The 13871-nt window shown below is 35.4% G+C and overlaps 1 protein-coding gene across 3 annotated transcripts in view; it reads left to right on the forward strand.

Moving 5' to 3' along the window:
* LOC150104645 (ribosomal protein S6 kinase alpha-5-like) overlaps nucleotides 1-13871 on the forward strand; it is a 547165-nt gene that overhangs the window by 405063 nt on the left and 128231 nt on the right. For all 3 annotated transcript variants that reach the window (XM_090395839.1, XM_090395841.1, XM_090395840.1), the window contains one exon: nucleotides 12849-12964. In XM_090395839.1, coding sequence (XP_090251965.1) covers nucleotides 12849-12964 — 116 coding nt within the window. The remainder of the gene's footprint in view (nucleotides 1-12848; nucleotides 12965-13871) is intronic.

A 13871-nucleotide genomic window follows, 5' to 3' on the forward strand; every position in this document is an offset into this window, starting at 1 on the left:
AAAAAAGATGTTTATTAACTTGCTTATATTTTGCTGAATTTCAAACCTGCATCTTCAGAGCACAATGCAGCATGTGTACGTGACAGTGAGTAAGTGACAATTCAAATTGTAATGGAAAAAAGATCTGAAGTCCTAAAATTGGCACCCTCTAATTAGGACTGTAGATCTTTTCTCCATTACAATTTAAATTGTTTCACTTACTCACTGTTGTGTATAACATGCTGCATTGTGCTCTGAAGATGCTGATTTGAAATTCAGCGAAATATAAGCAAGTTAACAAACATCTTTTTTTTATAAAATAGCTTGTTTGGTGTTGTGGATACCGTTAAAAAATAAATATTGAATAGTAAATGTAAAGTTATGGACTTTGGTGTGATGCAATATCCAATGGCATATTGGATATGGTGGCTAATAAGCCGCTGTGGTGCAATTGAAGAACAGCAGGATTTACAGACAAAATACACTGTTGTTGGTGATAATGGGCGATAGATGCCATTGATGGTAGTAGTCTCATAGTTGGAGAATTAAGTAGTAGTGGAGAGGATGAGATGTATTTAACGAAGTAGAGTAGTGTGCCCTCCCACAATGAGTCCTTGGACTCCCTGGAGGTGTTACGTAATAATAATAATAATATTGGTGGGATTTTGCAAGAGAAACTGATTGGCCAGAGATCTTGGATTTGTAGTAAATGAGAAGTTGAAGTCCAATCTTAAAGGCTGTACTAAAGGCACTATCTCAAAGATTGCAAATCGACTTAGAGAATAATCACAGTGTTGAAATGAACATAAATATGCAAGGACAAGGAAGTCCTTTTGCCTCTTTATAAAGCTTTGATATAACCACATCTAGACTATCGTATGCAGATCTGGTCTCCTGGTTTACAAAATGATTCAACTACATGAAAGAGAGAGAGAGTGTGTGTGTGTGTGCGTGCAAAGGAGACTGTTAAATATGATATTGGGATTGTGGGATACAGTTTATGAGCTGTAGTTGAGAATTTTTGGGTGAACATAAGGAAGAGAGGTGATATGATAGTCATATAAGGTAAAGGTAAATGGAATTTTTAATTTTATAGAAGGTTGATAGAGGACAAGAGGGCATCTGTGGAAGTTGATTGAGAAACAGTGCTGTCAAGGAAGGATGAGAGCTAGAGTTTTCTCTCATTGAGCTAGTGAGTGCATCTAGTGTGAATGAATTCAAGAATATTTATGACAGCCTATGTGGGTGAGGTGAGCCTTCCTCATTGAGTACCTGGGAGTCTCTGGTAATAATAATAATTATGAGAGAAGACATCTGATTAGGTCAAAGGAAGTCTCAGAGTTGTTTCACTATGTGGCAAGCAAAAGAAAGAATGACTTTTGAAAGATGGCTTTGAGTGAGTGATTGTTTTGCAAGTGTGTGTCATCTAGGTAGAGATATTGCAGCACCAGATGTGATATTGACTAATGTCAGAACAGAGGGGTAGAAGAATTAGATTCTTTGAATATTTCAAAGCCTTAAGGCTCTTCAATATCCTCCTATCAAGGTGTTGAATTTAAGCCTCAGTTCTGAGAAGGTGTTTATGAGTGGAAAGAGGACATAATAGCTCCATGATATAAATAGCAAATTATAGTCCAATCTGTATATCAGCAAAGCTTGTGTAGCTCAGTGGAAGTGGTGCTTGCATCCTCTGCGGTAAGCTGCCTGAAAATAGACTTAAATTTAAGTTTAGTTGCTGACTGGAGGAACTTTTTCTAAGTCTTTCATCGACTGGTTCACGAGTTAGTCGATCTCTGGCATGGGCGAGTGGGTTTTTCGTCTCATAAACTCGAGAAACTCGACCATAGAAACCACATTATTTCAGACAGTAACATATCTTGTTAGGGTTAGGTGCCAAGAGATGGCAACACTTGTTTAAGTGTCTCTTCACGATAGTCATGGACCTGCTATCTTTGATTGGCTACTAGTGGAGATTGAACTGCCCACTCAGTCTCCAAAAGCTAGATAGTCTTTGCCTACTCCCTATAAGGGGATAAAAAGGCATTCGCTTTTTTATTGTTTGTTTTTTCCCCGTACATCAGCAGTAATTGTTCAGTATTGAAGAAGTTGGTAAAAGAAAGAATTCAGGACTGAGTAGACAGGAATATGATCCTTTATGCATGGTTTGGTGAAGGTTAAGTCTTGCCTTAGTAATTTGCTTACTTTTCATAATAAAGTGACAATTGAATTGGATAAAGGAAATGGCTAATCAGTGATTCTAATGGACTTTGCAAAGACATTTGACAGGATATCATGTGGAACTCTGTTACATAAATCTGGGCAGATGGGGGAGGTATGAAGCTGATGAGTTTGACACGAGCATGGCTGATGGACAGATATCAGAGTGTTGTATGGTGGGGAAGGAATCAAGTCCTAGAGAAGGCAAGTGACTAGTAGCATTGCTTAGTATTTGAACTTAGTCCTCTGTTATTTAATTTGTTACATAAGTGATTTATAAAATGATTTATAGGGAAATATTTAGTTTGCCAATGTTGCAAAGCCAGGAAAAATAATAATCAATGAAATTGATGTTGAGATCCTGTAGGATGATAACATCCAGTTTATCATGGCCAGCTGTAAGGTCTATGGAATGCTTCTTTGAGGATAGATTTGAAGATCTGCGGGCTAAATGACTAGGCAAAAAAAGAGGGCACATGATAGAAACACATAAGCTATTAAAACAGTTTGAATTGACAATTCAAATTGATAGAACAAGGGGGTCACTCCTTTAAATTGTATAAGAGTGTGATTAGCAAGAGTTGGGACTAAAATTTTTTCTGGTGAATGGGTTGCAGAGTGGTTGTGAATGAGTTCATGGAGAGGTGTGATAAGCACATTGTGTGAACAGTACTTAGAGTGTGTGTTTCCTGCAGTGGGTCTTTGAATCAATAGAGATGCCTATGAACTAATAATAACTATATTTAATGTTCATGGTTATTGCTTTTTTTTAGATAGGAAAGAAAGAGAGTTTATTTATTTTTCATAATTGATTGGTGAAATAAAATAGAAGTCGATTTATCATCTTATATATTTATTTAGCCAGAATTGTATAAAATCTGTAGGGGGAAAAAAGAAAATTCTTGAAGTTATTTCTGTGTCCTAAATCCATCTCATGGTGATGCCCTCATTTAAAATGAGCTGCTGTTGACCTACATATCTACTCACTGTGTATTTCTAAGTGCTCAGTTAGAAACAACTTATTACTCAATTGTAGTGTATATACTGCTATCTGCACTTGACTTGTTTTTTATGATTGACCTGTATTTTCTGTAGGTTACTATATTAATATTTCCAGACTGACTAGTGGGGTTTTATTTTTAAACTAAAAAGAATTTTTTAAAAAAATTTGGATAATAAATACAAAATAAATTTTTAAAATGAAGTGTCTCTTATGAAATTTATTTTAACAAATGACAAGAAGTAATGAAAAGTTATAAAAATTGCAATATGAAGTTAAAATCTTTTATGAGCCCATTGTGTAGTAAAAATATATTTCATGATGCTCATTTTAGTTGTAGCAAACTCCAGTTATAAATTAAAATAATTTAAACTAGAGATGCTATAGTGTGTGCATAATTTAATAATATTGTTATCATAATAGTATTGCTAAATATGCACATTTATTAGTTATTGGTCTTAAGAATCTTACAACCATTGTATTAATTACTTAAAAACTAACATTTCCATGTTTCTGTTCTGAAATATTTGTGTAGCAATATTACTGTTATGCTAAATTTTTGTACCTCTGCTTGATCTGTTTAGTGATTTGACTGTACTAGTAGCATTGGTACAATCCATATAACCTTTAACTGAGAGGCCATCTCTGTATACTTGAAAATTATGGATAGTGTGCACGATTTATTATTCTTGTACCACTGTGATCTTGCAGATGTCTTGCAAGACATCTCCAAGAATGAATGAATGAATGAATGCAACAAAAATTCATTGTGTTGAATTTTTGTTGCTGACAGGATGAGAACATATTGATGAAGAAGAGTACAAATATTGAAATAAAAAACTATTTTGTAGGTGCTGTAAGGTATATTTTGTGTCTTAGTAATAATTAATTTTGAATTTCGATTCTGTTTCAGGACTGAAATTGACCATTTCAGTTCTTGGTTTTATTATTTTTATTATTATTATTAATATCTGACCTCCATGGATTCAGAGACTCAGTATGGGAGGTACACCCTATCACATACACAAAGTTCATCCATCTGTGCCTTAAACTCATTCAGTGTGTCTACATTCACAACACACTCAGGCAATGCATTCCACTCACCAACCACTCTCCGTGTAAAGAATTTACTCCTCACTCCCCTGCTCATTCTGTCCTTACACAGTTTCCAGGGTTAGCGTCTTGTTCTATCCCCTTTCCCATTCGATGAAAAATCTCTTCTATGTCAACCTGATAAGAACCCCTGACTAGTTTAGATGTCTCAATCATATCTCTCCCTCCTCCTATTCATCAGGCTTTGCAATTTACATTCTCTCAATCAGTCCTCATACTTGACATTCCAAAGACCACTAACCAGTTTTGTGAATCTTCTCTGAACTCTTTCTAACATATCCTCATCAATGTGAAAACCCATTGACCAAATCTGTGCACAGTAATCCATAAGAGGCCTGATCAAGTTCTTATGCAACCTCTTTATTTCTGCATATCAGGGTCCTCTGCATCATTGCCATTATCCGATGTGGCATCTTCACAACTTGTGCAATGTGGCCCCTGAATTTCAGGTCCTTGTCCATCACCACTCCTAGATCTTCAAAGTTTCCCTACTAATGATATACTTTACATTCCTTACTCATTGCTTACCAAATTTCAAAACCTTACAATTTGCATCATTGAACTGACAGTTCCACTTGCTTGCCCATTCAGCAATACAGAATCTGGTTGATTCTGTATTGCTCTCCCCAAATTTGCATCATCTGCAAACAGCTGCATGTCACTAGTTAAACCAATCCCAATATCATTAATATACAAATGGTCCCAAAATTGACCCTGCAGCACACCTAGTGATCTGATTCTTTTGGAATACTGCGTCCCCACACACAACTTTCTGATACCTATCTGATAGCTAGTCACTGATCCAACTTAGAATTCTGTTATCCAGTTCCATCCATTTTAATTATTTTATTTAATTTTATTTAACTGCTTGTCATGTGGCAGTCTATCAAAAGCTTTTGCAAAATCTAAGTATACCACTGTATATGCATCTCCCTTGTCCAAGACATTGTCACCTTGTTATAGTACGTAAGTTAGTTAATATATCCATTCCTGTTATCCAGCTCTGCTGTCAATCTGTTATAGACCACGAGCAGATTGCTAAAGCAAGACCTACCTTTTAATGGAACCACATTGTGGATCATAGTGCCTTGCTATCCAGAAAGCTAATATATCTGCCTTTTGTGGATACTGCTGTTATCAGCTCATTTCTGTATCGTACTTGTCACCAATCTCTCTAGTACTCCAACTCCAGATATACAGATTAGCCTATAAATTGTAGCCACAGCCTTATCACCACCTTTGTGCAGTGTAACAATTTGACCTTCTTTCCACTCTCTTGGAACCTGTGCTGTTGTAAGACTTATTAAACAGGTATGTCAGTGGTACTACCAATTCCCTGGAACATTCCCTTAGGCATGGTGATATGTCATCAAATCCTATTGCCTTGTCGACATCAAGTTTATTTATTTCCTCATATACCTCCTGCTCACTCACAATTAAGCCATCCTCTCTTGTGTCCTCTACACTTGAGTTTCTCTTGATTTCATCTGTTGATTGCTCATTCCATACCCCCACTACTTTATGGACTTCCTAACATTGTGAGATCACAGTAATGATTCTGTATTCATGTGAAGCCACTCAAATATCTTGGCAAAATCCAGAAGTATTCTGGTATATCCAGCTCTTCTGTCACTCTGTTATAGAACTTGAGCAGATTGCTAAAGCAAGCCCTACCTTTTAACAGAACCATGTTGTCCTCTATAATGGATCATAGTTAGTGTCTTGGTATCCAGAACGCTAATATATCTGCCTTAAAAGTACACCTTACTAAATTAAACACACACAACTAAGTGAAACTCTTTAGACAAAATACTAGCATCTCCTAACTATGTAGGGCACCTTCTTTGGACACAAGCGCCTAGGTTGTAATATGGGATCTCTGAGGAGTAATGTTTCCTATATGAATAAATATGCATCCATATTTATTCAAATTAGGCTGGTTTTTTGCTGAGATGAAGCATGTTTTTTTTTTTTTTGTTTTTTTTCTGATTTGATTCTGCGTGCAACATCTAAAGCATGGTCAGCTAGAACTGACTGACTGACCATAGTCACAGATTACAGATGTATTTTTCATTTTCTTCCATGCAGATGGTGACTGATCTTCCAGTATCCATAGTAGGCCAGTTTTCAGGTACTATGAGAAGGAATTAGTCCTTAGGTTCGGGATAACGGTAGCCAGTTTCAAGTGAGGTTTGAAGCCAGTGCAGAGGTTGTATTTTTTTAAAAATTCTAGCAGTTTTTTTTTTTTTTTTGTGATGTTCCCCCCAGACACAGGAAATGGTGATAACAGCACTAAAATCATTGTGAAGAAATAGAAGGAAGAATTAAGTATTTTGTTTATTCTATAGGAACTCTAGCATTAGATAAGAATTTGCGGCCTATATGGTTGAATTGTGCTACAAGAGAGGGAGATGCCTCGTCAGAATAAACATTGTAAGCTGTATTTGTTAGTTTTTATTGTATCATATTGTTAGGGGGGTGGGGAATGATGGGAGAGTTTGTTAATGTATCTTCCCATATGGATGGTTTTCTATATACTGTGAAAGAAAGGCTACCGTTAGGAACGTATATTCTAAGGTGTCCAGGAAGGCTAGGGACTATTGTTAGTTTCCTTTTCTATCGTAAAATTCTTAAATGCTATTGAGGTGAAGAAGCAAAGAGTCTAATGTGTTTGGCCATGAGGCCAAATGCAGAACATATCATCTGCATACCTTAAAGAGATAAAAAGCTTAAGAGGTGCTGGATCAAGAGTGTGCATTTTGAAATCATCTATTAAAAAATTGGCATGGGTAAGAGGTTGGGGGGAAAGCATAGTGCTGTTATAGTATTATTATTATTACGGATATCTCCATGGAGTCAGTAGACTCATCGCAGGAGACCCAAACTATCAAAACAATATCTGTTCTTGAATTCATTTACCGATGAAGAACTCACAACTGAGTCAGGCAATGCATTCCACTCATTCACCACCCTCCAGCCAAAAAATCTCATTCTCACATATCCTAGTATCATCAAGCAATGTTTGTAAACAATGAGGTGATGTCAAAGTTAACCACTATATCAAAATTAGATACAATTCAATTTTCTATTTATTCATTCAAGTGCTCTCTCCGATCTGAAGATAAGCAGCTATGGCCCTCCACTTATTTCTGTCTTGTGCATCTCTGCATGGTACTTTTGCCTGTCCATGTCGCTATCTTTCATATGGTGATGCCTTGATTAGTCTCTTTATCTTCTTCCCTGTAGTTTTCCTGTAATTGATCATATTGGTCCATCCTCCTTCTCCTAGCATGTCTTAAGAATTTTCTATAGCAGTCTTAAAGTGAGTAGGGTTTTTGTGTAAGAGGTATGACCAGCTCACTCCTTGTTATACCATGCAGTCTTGACTCTTTTGCTCATCTATTTCACTTCATTCAACACTTTTTTTTTGGTCTCTTCTTTCATGCAAAACATTTCTATTAAGTCATTTGAAATATGCTCCCCTTGCTTGTTTGTCTAGCACATATCCTAAATAATTGAATTGCCATTTCCTTTTTAATTCTTTTCTGCTTTCTTGCACCTTCCTTTAGTTCTTCTTCATAAGCTTTGTTTCTTTTCTTGCTATTTGCCAAAAATTTTATAGTCTAACTCTTGTGTTAAATCATGCTGAAGCCTCAAAATTACCACCATTGCACTGAGCAGTTCTTTTTCTTCTGCTTGTCCTTCTCTCTCCCTTCCACTGCTTTCATATCTCTTTTCTCACACATAATTGCACTCATTTGAAATTTCACCCTGTATCCATAATCTATTTGATTAACACACATTTCTGGTATATTTTAACCTAGCTATTTCCTTTTCCCCACAGGCTGCTAATGTTCAATAATGCATGTTCCTACATATGCTACATTGAACAAATTTTTCATATCATTTTCAAAAAAATCTACAACCTTCACTATTCTACTACATGTTCTCTTTCTCAATATATAAAATACCTTATTGAACCTCCATAACTCAGTCAGTATAGACAAAACTCTGGTTGGAAAGACCTAGGTTTGAATCTCTTTATAGGATCGAAAAACTTTAGAAGTTTTCAACTGAAGGTGAGTTAACAGGTTTCATATAGAGGTGGCAGGTTTTTTCATTTTTGTAATACAGGCAAACTGGCTAGAAGACACTCAATTTACAGACATAGCAGACAATGCAGATAGGATTTACCACCCTATTATGTGCAGCATCAGGTTTCTAAAAATTCAAGTTACAGACTAACACCAAAGAGAAGATGTATAGTAAAACCCCGAAGTTACGCAGTAGGTGGGACCAACAAAAAGTGCGTAACTTGGGGTATAATTTTGCATGTAATTTATACATACAAACATACAATTGGGACCAAAGGTTTACAAAAACACCTATTTTTTTAAGAAATATAATCATAATTGTAGTTTTTTGTACATAAAAAAAGAAAGAAAGTTATTTTGATGTCAATGGTTTCATAAAATCTAATAGATTTGTCTGACGGCATAATGTCTTTTTCTTGTCACGCAAAATTTCTTCATAGCTAGCTAATGATTTTTTTATTCCTTGCCTTGTGGCTACAATTCGTTCCTCATTAGAATCTATGTCCTCCAAAACTGTAAACCTTTCTTTTATGATTGTTCTTACTGTGGATTCCTGTAGATTGAACTTCTTTGCTAGCTCACAAATTTTCATTCCGCCTTCAAAATCCTTAATAATGTTGAGTTTTGTTTCCAAAGTCAATGTTTTTCTTTTCTTGCTAGCTGTAGAAGAATCGGACTTGCTTCTTTTAGATAACATTATTATTTTTTTATGTGATAAAATGTTTATCAAGAACATAACATTAAACAATCACAAGGTTTGTAGACTATAAAAATCGTGTATGAATGGAGACTGCACGAAACATGTCAGTGCTTGTTCACAGCATGTGCGACACTGGCGAATGTGGCCGGCACCTGAAAGATACGACTAGTGGTGAGGCGGGACGGGAATACGTACATATAAGAAACCGCGTGACTCTGGATTTGCTTAAGTCGGGGTATGACTGTATTTAAGTATATAATAACTTTAAAGTAGACACAGAACTCTGCACACAGTTAATTAAAAACCCACTCAGGCTAATTATTAATCTTAAAAAATCAATCATACAAGGCTAAAATTAAAAAAACTTTTCTTTTCATCAGTAACAATGATACACATAACAACCATAGTATACTCATAATCAGGTCCTCTATATACATATTATCTTTTGTATGCTTACCCAGATATTCCCATCCTTTTGTTTAGCCACTTTTACATCTAGGATTGTCTTTATTCTATAATGGAACCTGCAGACATACTTGCTAGAAACTTTGTCAGTACGATGTCTCGTTTTCTAGAACTGTCTTTTTAAGTCCACCATGAAGTTTTTTTTTTTTGTTTTTGTTTTTTTAAATTCCTTGCAAACAGTTCCTTAATTTGTTCCCTGATTGATTCATTTGATGTTTTCTCCATAGTTTGCCACTGAGATTTAAGGTTTGGTTCTCATTTTCAAATCTTCTCCAATAATATTTCTATATTTGACTCTGTAGCTTGCTTACTAAAAGTTACTCAACTTTGATTCATTTTATCCTTCTGAAACCAAATAGAGATCACTTCCTATTTCAAATCTCTTGTATACTCATGTATCCTGAAAACTGGCATGATGATGTCATTGTCAAAAATAACACACAGTCATGTTACTAAGACATTTCTTATTGTGTCTTCTCTGAGTGTTAATATTTGTGCATATTTGTATTGGAAAATATGTTCATAATTATTATTATTTATATGGGCACTCCATGGATTCAATAGACTCATTGCAGGAGACGCAGTCTATCCATTAACACAATACATACCTATAATACATCTTAAACCATTCACTGTTGGGGTGCTCACAACCAACTCTGCAATCCATTCCACTCATTCACCACTCTCCAAGAAAATAATCTAGTCCGCACACCCTTGCTAACCACACTATTAGACAGCTTCCAAGAGTGACCCCTTGTTTTCACCCTACTCTCCATGTATTGCAAATTTCTTGTGTCAATCTTATAGTATCCCCTTTAGTAACTTATAAGTTTCTATCATATCCCCTCCTCTACCTGTCAGCTAAACTCTGCTATCCACCCACCCTCAGTCTGTCCCCATAGGAAACATTCCACTGACCTGTCACCAGCTTAGTCACTCATCTCTGAATCCTCCACTACCTCCGGATCTCCAAGAAATGCAGGTGGCAAAATCTGTGCACAGTAAACATGTGGCTGAATCATAGCCTTATAAAGAGGGATAATAGCCTCTCTATCTTTACTTGTCAGTGTGCTCTTCAGCATCCAAGTCTGAGCTATTTTGCCAACTCTTGCAATATGTTCTCAGAATTTCAAATCTCTGTTCACCCCCCCCCCCCCAGATCCTTAGCCTCATCAATTTTCTGTAAACTTATACCATCAATATGATACAAAATGTGTAATTTTTTATCCCAAAATGCATTACCTTACATTTTACAACATTGAATTGATAATAATTTTTTGATTGATAACCCACACTGCCAGTTTATTTAAATCATCTTGTAAGATAGCTGCATCACCTCTATCAACTATTGCCCTTCTTAGTTTTGCATCATTGGCAAACAACTGAATGTCCCCCTTCAAACCTTCTGCTTATATCATTAATATACAAATTAAAGAGTAGTGTCCTAGTACAGAGCCCTCGGGCACTCCACTAGGCACCCTCATTCGCCTTGATTCCACTCCACCATACACCACTCTCCATCTGTTGGAAGTTTTTTTCCCTCCCACTTGGTTAGACTATAATAAATTTAGTTTAATCCTTTATCCAAGTGTAAGCAAACAAAGTTTGTGCCTGAAGTATCTTCAGGACTGAGGCAACTCATGGTAAAGGTGGACCAAGCTCTCATCACTCCTCTTTGGGAACTCATATAGGTAAATATGACTTCTCCATTGCTTCCACCTTAGTATCACCACCTCTGGGTCTGGCTCCCACTGACAAGACCTCAATAAAGGTTGAAACCGATCTGGGTAGTGGCCCTTCCCTTAATGCATAGCATTATACATGGCTGCAAGGAGATGTGCTTTGCATTATGGGAGATACTAAGACAATGAGTGATGAGGGTTTGGTCCACTTTACCACAAGTTATCCCAGTTCTGAAGATACTTCAGGTGCAAACTTTGTTTGCTTACATTTGGATAAAGGATTAAACTAAATTTATTCCACTCTCCATCTATCCACCTTCCTATCCATGCCACCAGCCTCATATCCATTCCCATTTGCAAAGTCTAGCAGTATCATGGTGTAGACATTTCCTTTATCCAATTCTGTTGTAACCTTATTATAAAATATGAATAAATTACTGAGGCAGGAACTACCTTTTACAAAGCCATGCTGCCTCCTATAGAATATATAAAATATAATGATTAGTTCATGTCTCAAAGAAATGTGGTATAAATTTATCATTATGATTAGCTTAGCTCTTTTTTTCAAATTTTCCCTAAACATTTCTATCTCTCTGTAATTTATTTCCTACTGTGCTGTTAAAATCTCCAACAAGGATCAATTTTTTATTTTTCATTGTCAGATGCCTTCTCTAATGACTCAAAAAATTCCTTCACTTCTTCCTTAGTAGTTCACTGTGGAGCCATAGGCACAGTTAGGCTTCTATGTTCACTTCTCAATTATGAAATTGCCCACATCACTCTACTTGAAATTTCCTGCCAATCAGGAAGTGTATCTTCATATTGAGTGCTGAATGCTAATATATTCCTTCCTTCCTTTCCATAATCATCACTATTTCTTGAGTATAATATCTTATATTATTATTTAGTAGAATCTCATCTGTTATCTGATAACTAGTGTTATCAAGATAACAGATGAGAAATACCATGTTGACATGGTATTTCTATTTGTACTAGCTCAGCTGTTTTGTTAATACTTCTTACCTTGATGGTGCCTATCTTAAATTCAGCTGGGGTTGAGTCTGTTCTATTAACTGACTTTGAATCATTCGCCATGATTTTCTGATGAAAACAGTGGAGGGGAGGAGGACCTTGTTTAACCAGAGCTGTACCTTTAGTTGACATGAATCATCACATTGTACCATCATTTTGTTTTTGATTTAAGCCAGTGCAGAATACAATTGTTTATCTCCATACCACATTGCATCCTGTCCTCATTCATTCAGTATCCAGGTATCATGATGATTGGACATTAAGTCAAAATCTCCATTTCTCTGCATTTCTTAGGTATGTGGAAGTCTCCTCCCATTTATGTAGCTTTGCACCACAAATGAACTCTGAATGTTTCATGCCTTTATAGTTTTCTCTATTATGTACCATTGTAATAACATTTAGACTGCTTTATCTTGAAAATACTTTTCTAACTGAAGGCCAGATATTGATAATGTAATCTTTTTTTGTCAAGTTGTATTCTATGAATTCTTTAATCATAATAAAATGCTGCACTTGATTATTAAATCTTTTCTTTTTTCTGAATGTACCCTTTATTTTTTAAATAGATTATGTTAGTGGAGGTGAACTGTTCACACATCTGTACCAGAGGGATCATTTTACAGAAGATGAAGTCAAAATATATATAGGAGAGATTATTTTGGCACTTGAGCATCTTCACAAGGTACATGATATAATTTACGCTATGTTATTTCTATTTCTTAACTTTGCATTGCTAGTGAATCATTTCTTTAGACTATTTACAATTCTCTGGTATAATAAGATTATCATATAATGAACTTTCACTGTTTTTGGCATGAGTAATAGACATAATTTTGTCAATAAAATTTCCAGTTTGAAGTGACTGATTTTAACTGTGATTCTAAATACCATTGATGTTATTAAATTTCATCAAGATGGGAGGGGAATAATTGTCATTTTGCCAATAAAAATGAGTCCATTTAAAGCAATGAAAATATTTCATTAACTAGTCTTGAACCTAAGACTGTAAAAAAGAAAACAGACTTGTTCATATTATGAACAGGTCTGTTTTCTTTTTTACAGTCTTACAGTATTTTTTATAGTCTTTTTTACTGAAAACTTACTGTACTACGCATGATCATTTGGCCAGTATATGTAAAAGTAACAGGCTCTTACAAATGTTCATATATGATATAATTTAAAATTATTCTGTGTTATGTTTCAATTATCAGCATTTCTTTTTAAATAACATAAATGTCAGGTACACTGTAATAATACTAGCGATGTTTTCACTAGTATATTACAGTGTACCTGACATTTATGATATTTAAAAAAAGTTCTGTTGATCAGAGTATATCAATAGCACCACTGCAAAAGATTTGATTGAAATAACATGATGAAGTGCTATAAAAGATACTACACATCAGATTTCACTAAATTCTATGAAGCCTGTGCAGAATTGTAATTATTACTATCAGCTTGATGGGATTTGGTACCAGGAGCATGGAGAAATTATTAATTGGTTTGACACCTATGCAGAGAGTGGGAGGACTGGCAAGAATGTGAGTATGTAAGTTCAGCTATGGTATGCAAACTTGACAATGATATGA

This window comes from Typopeltis vanoorti, chromosome 7 (genome assembly GCF_054136105.1).
Source record: "Typopeltis vanoorti isolate ZY-2024b chromosome 7, IOZ_Tvanoo_1.0, whole genome shotgun sequence".
Taxonomy (NCBI): Eukaryota; Metazoa; Arthropoda; class Arachnida; order Uropygi; family Thelyphonidae; genus Typopeltis; species Typopeltis vanoorti.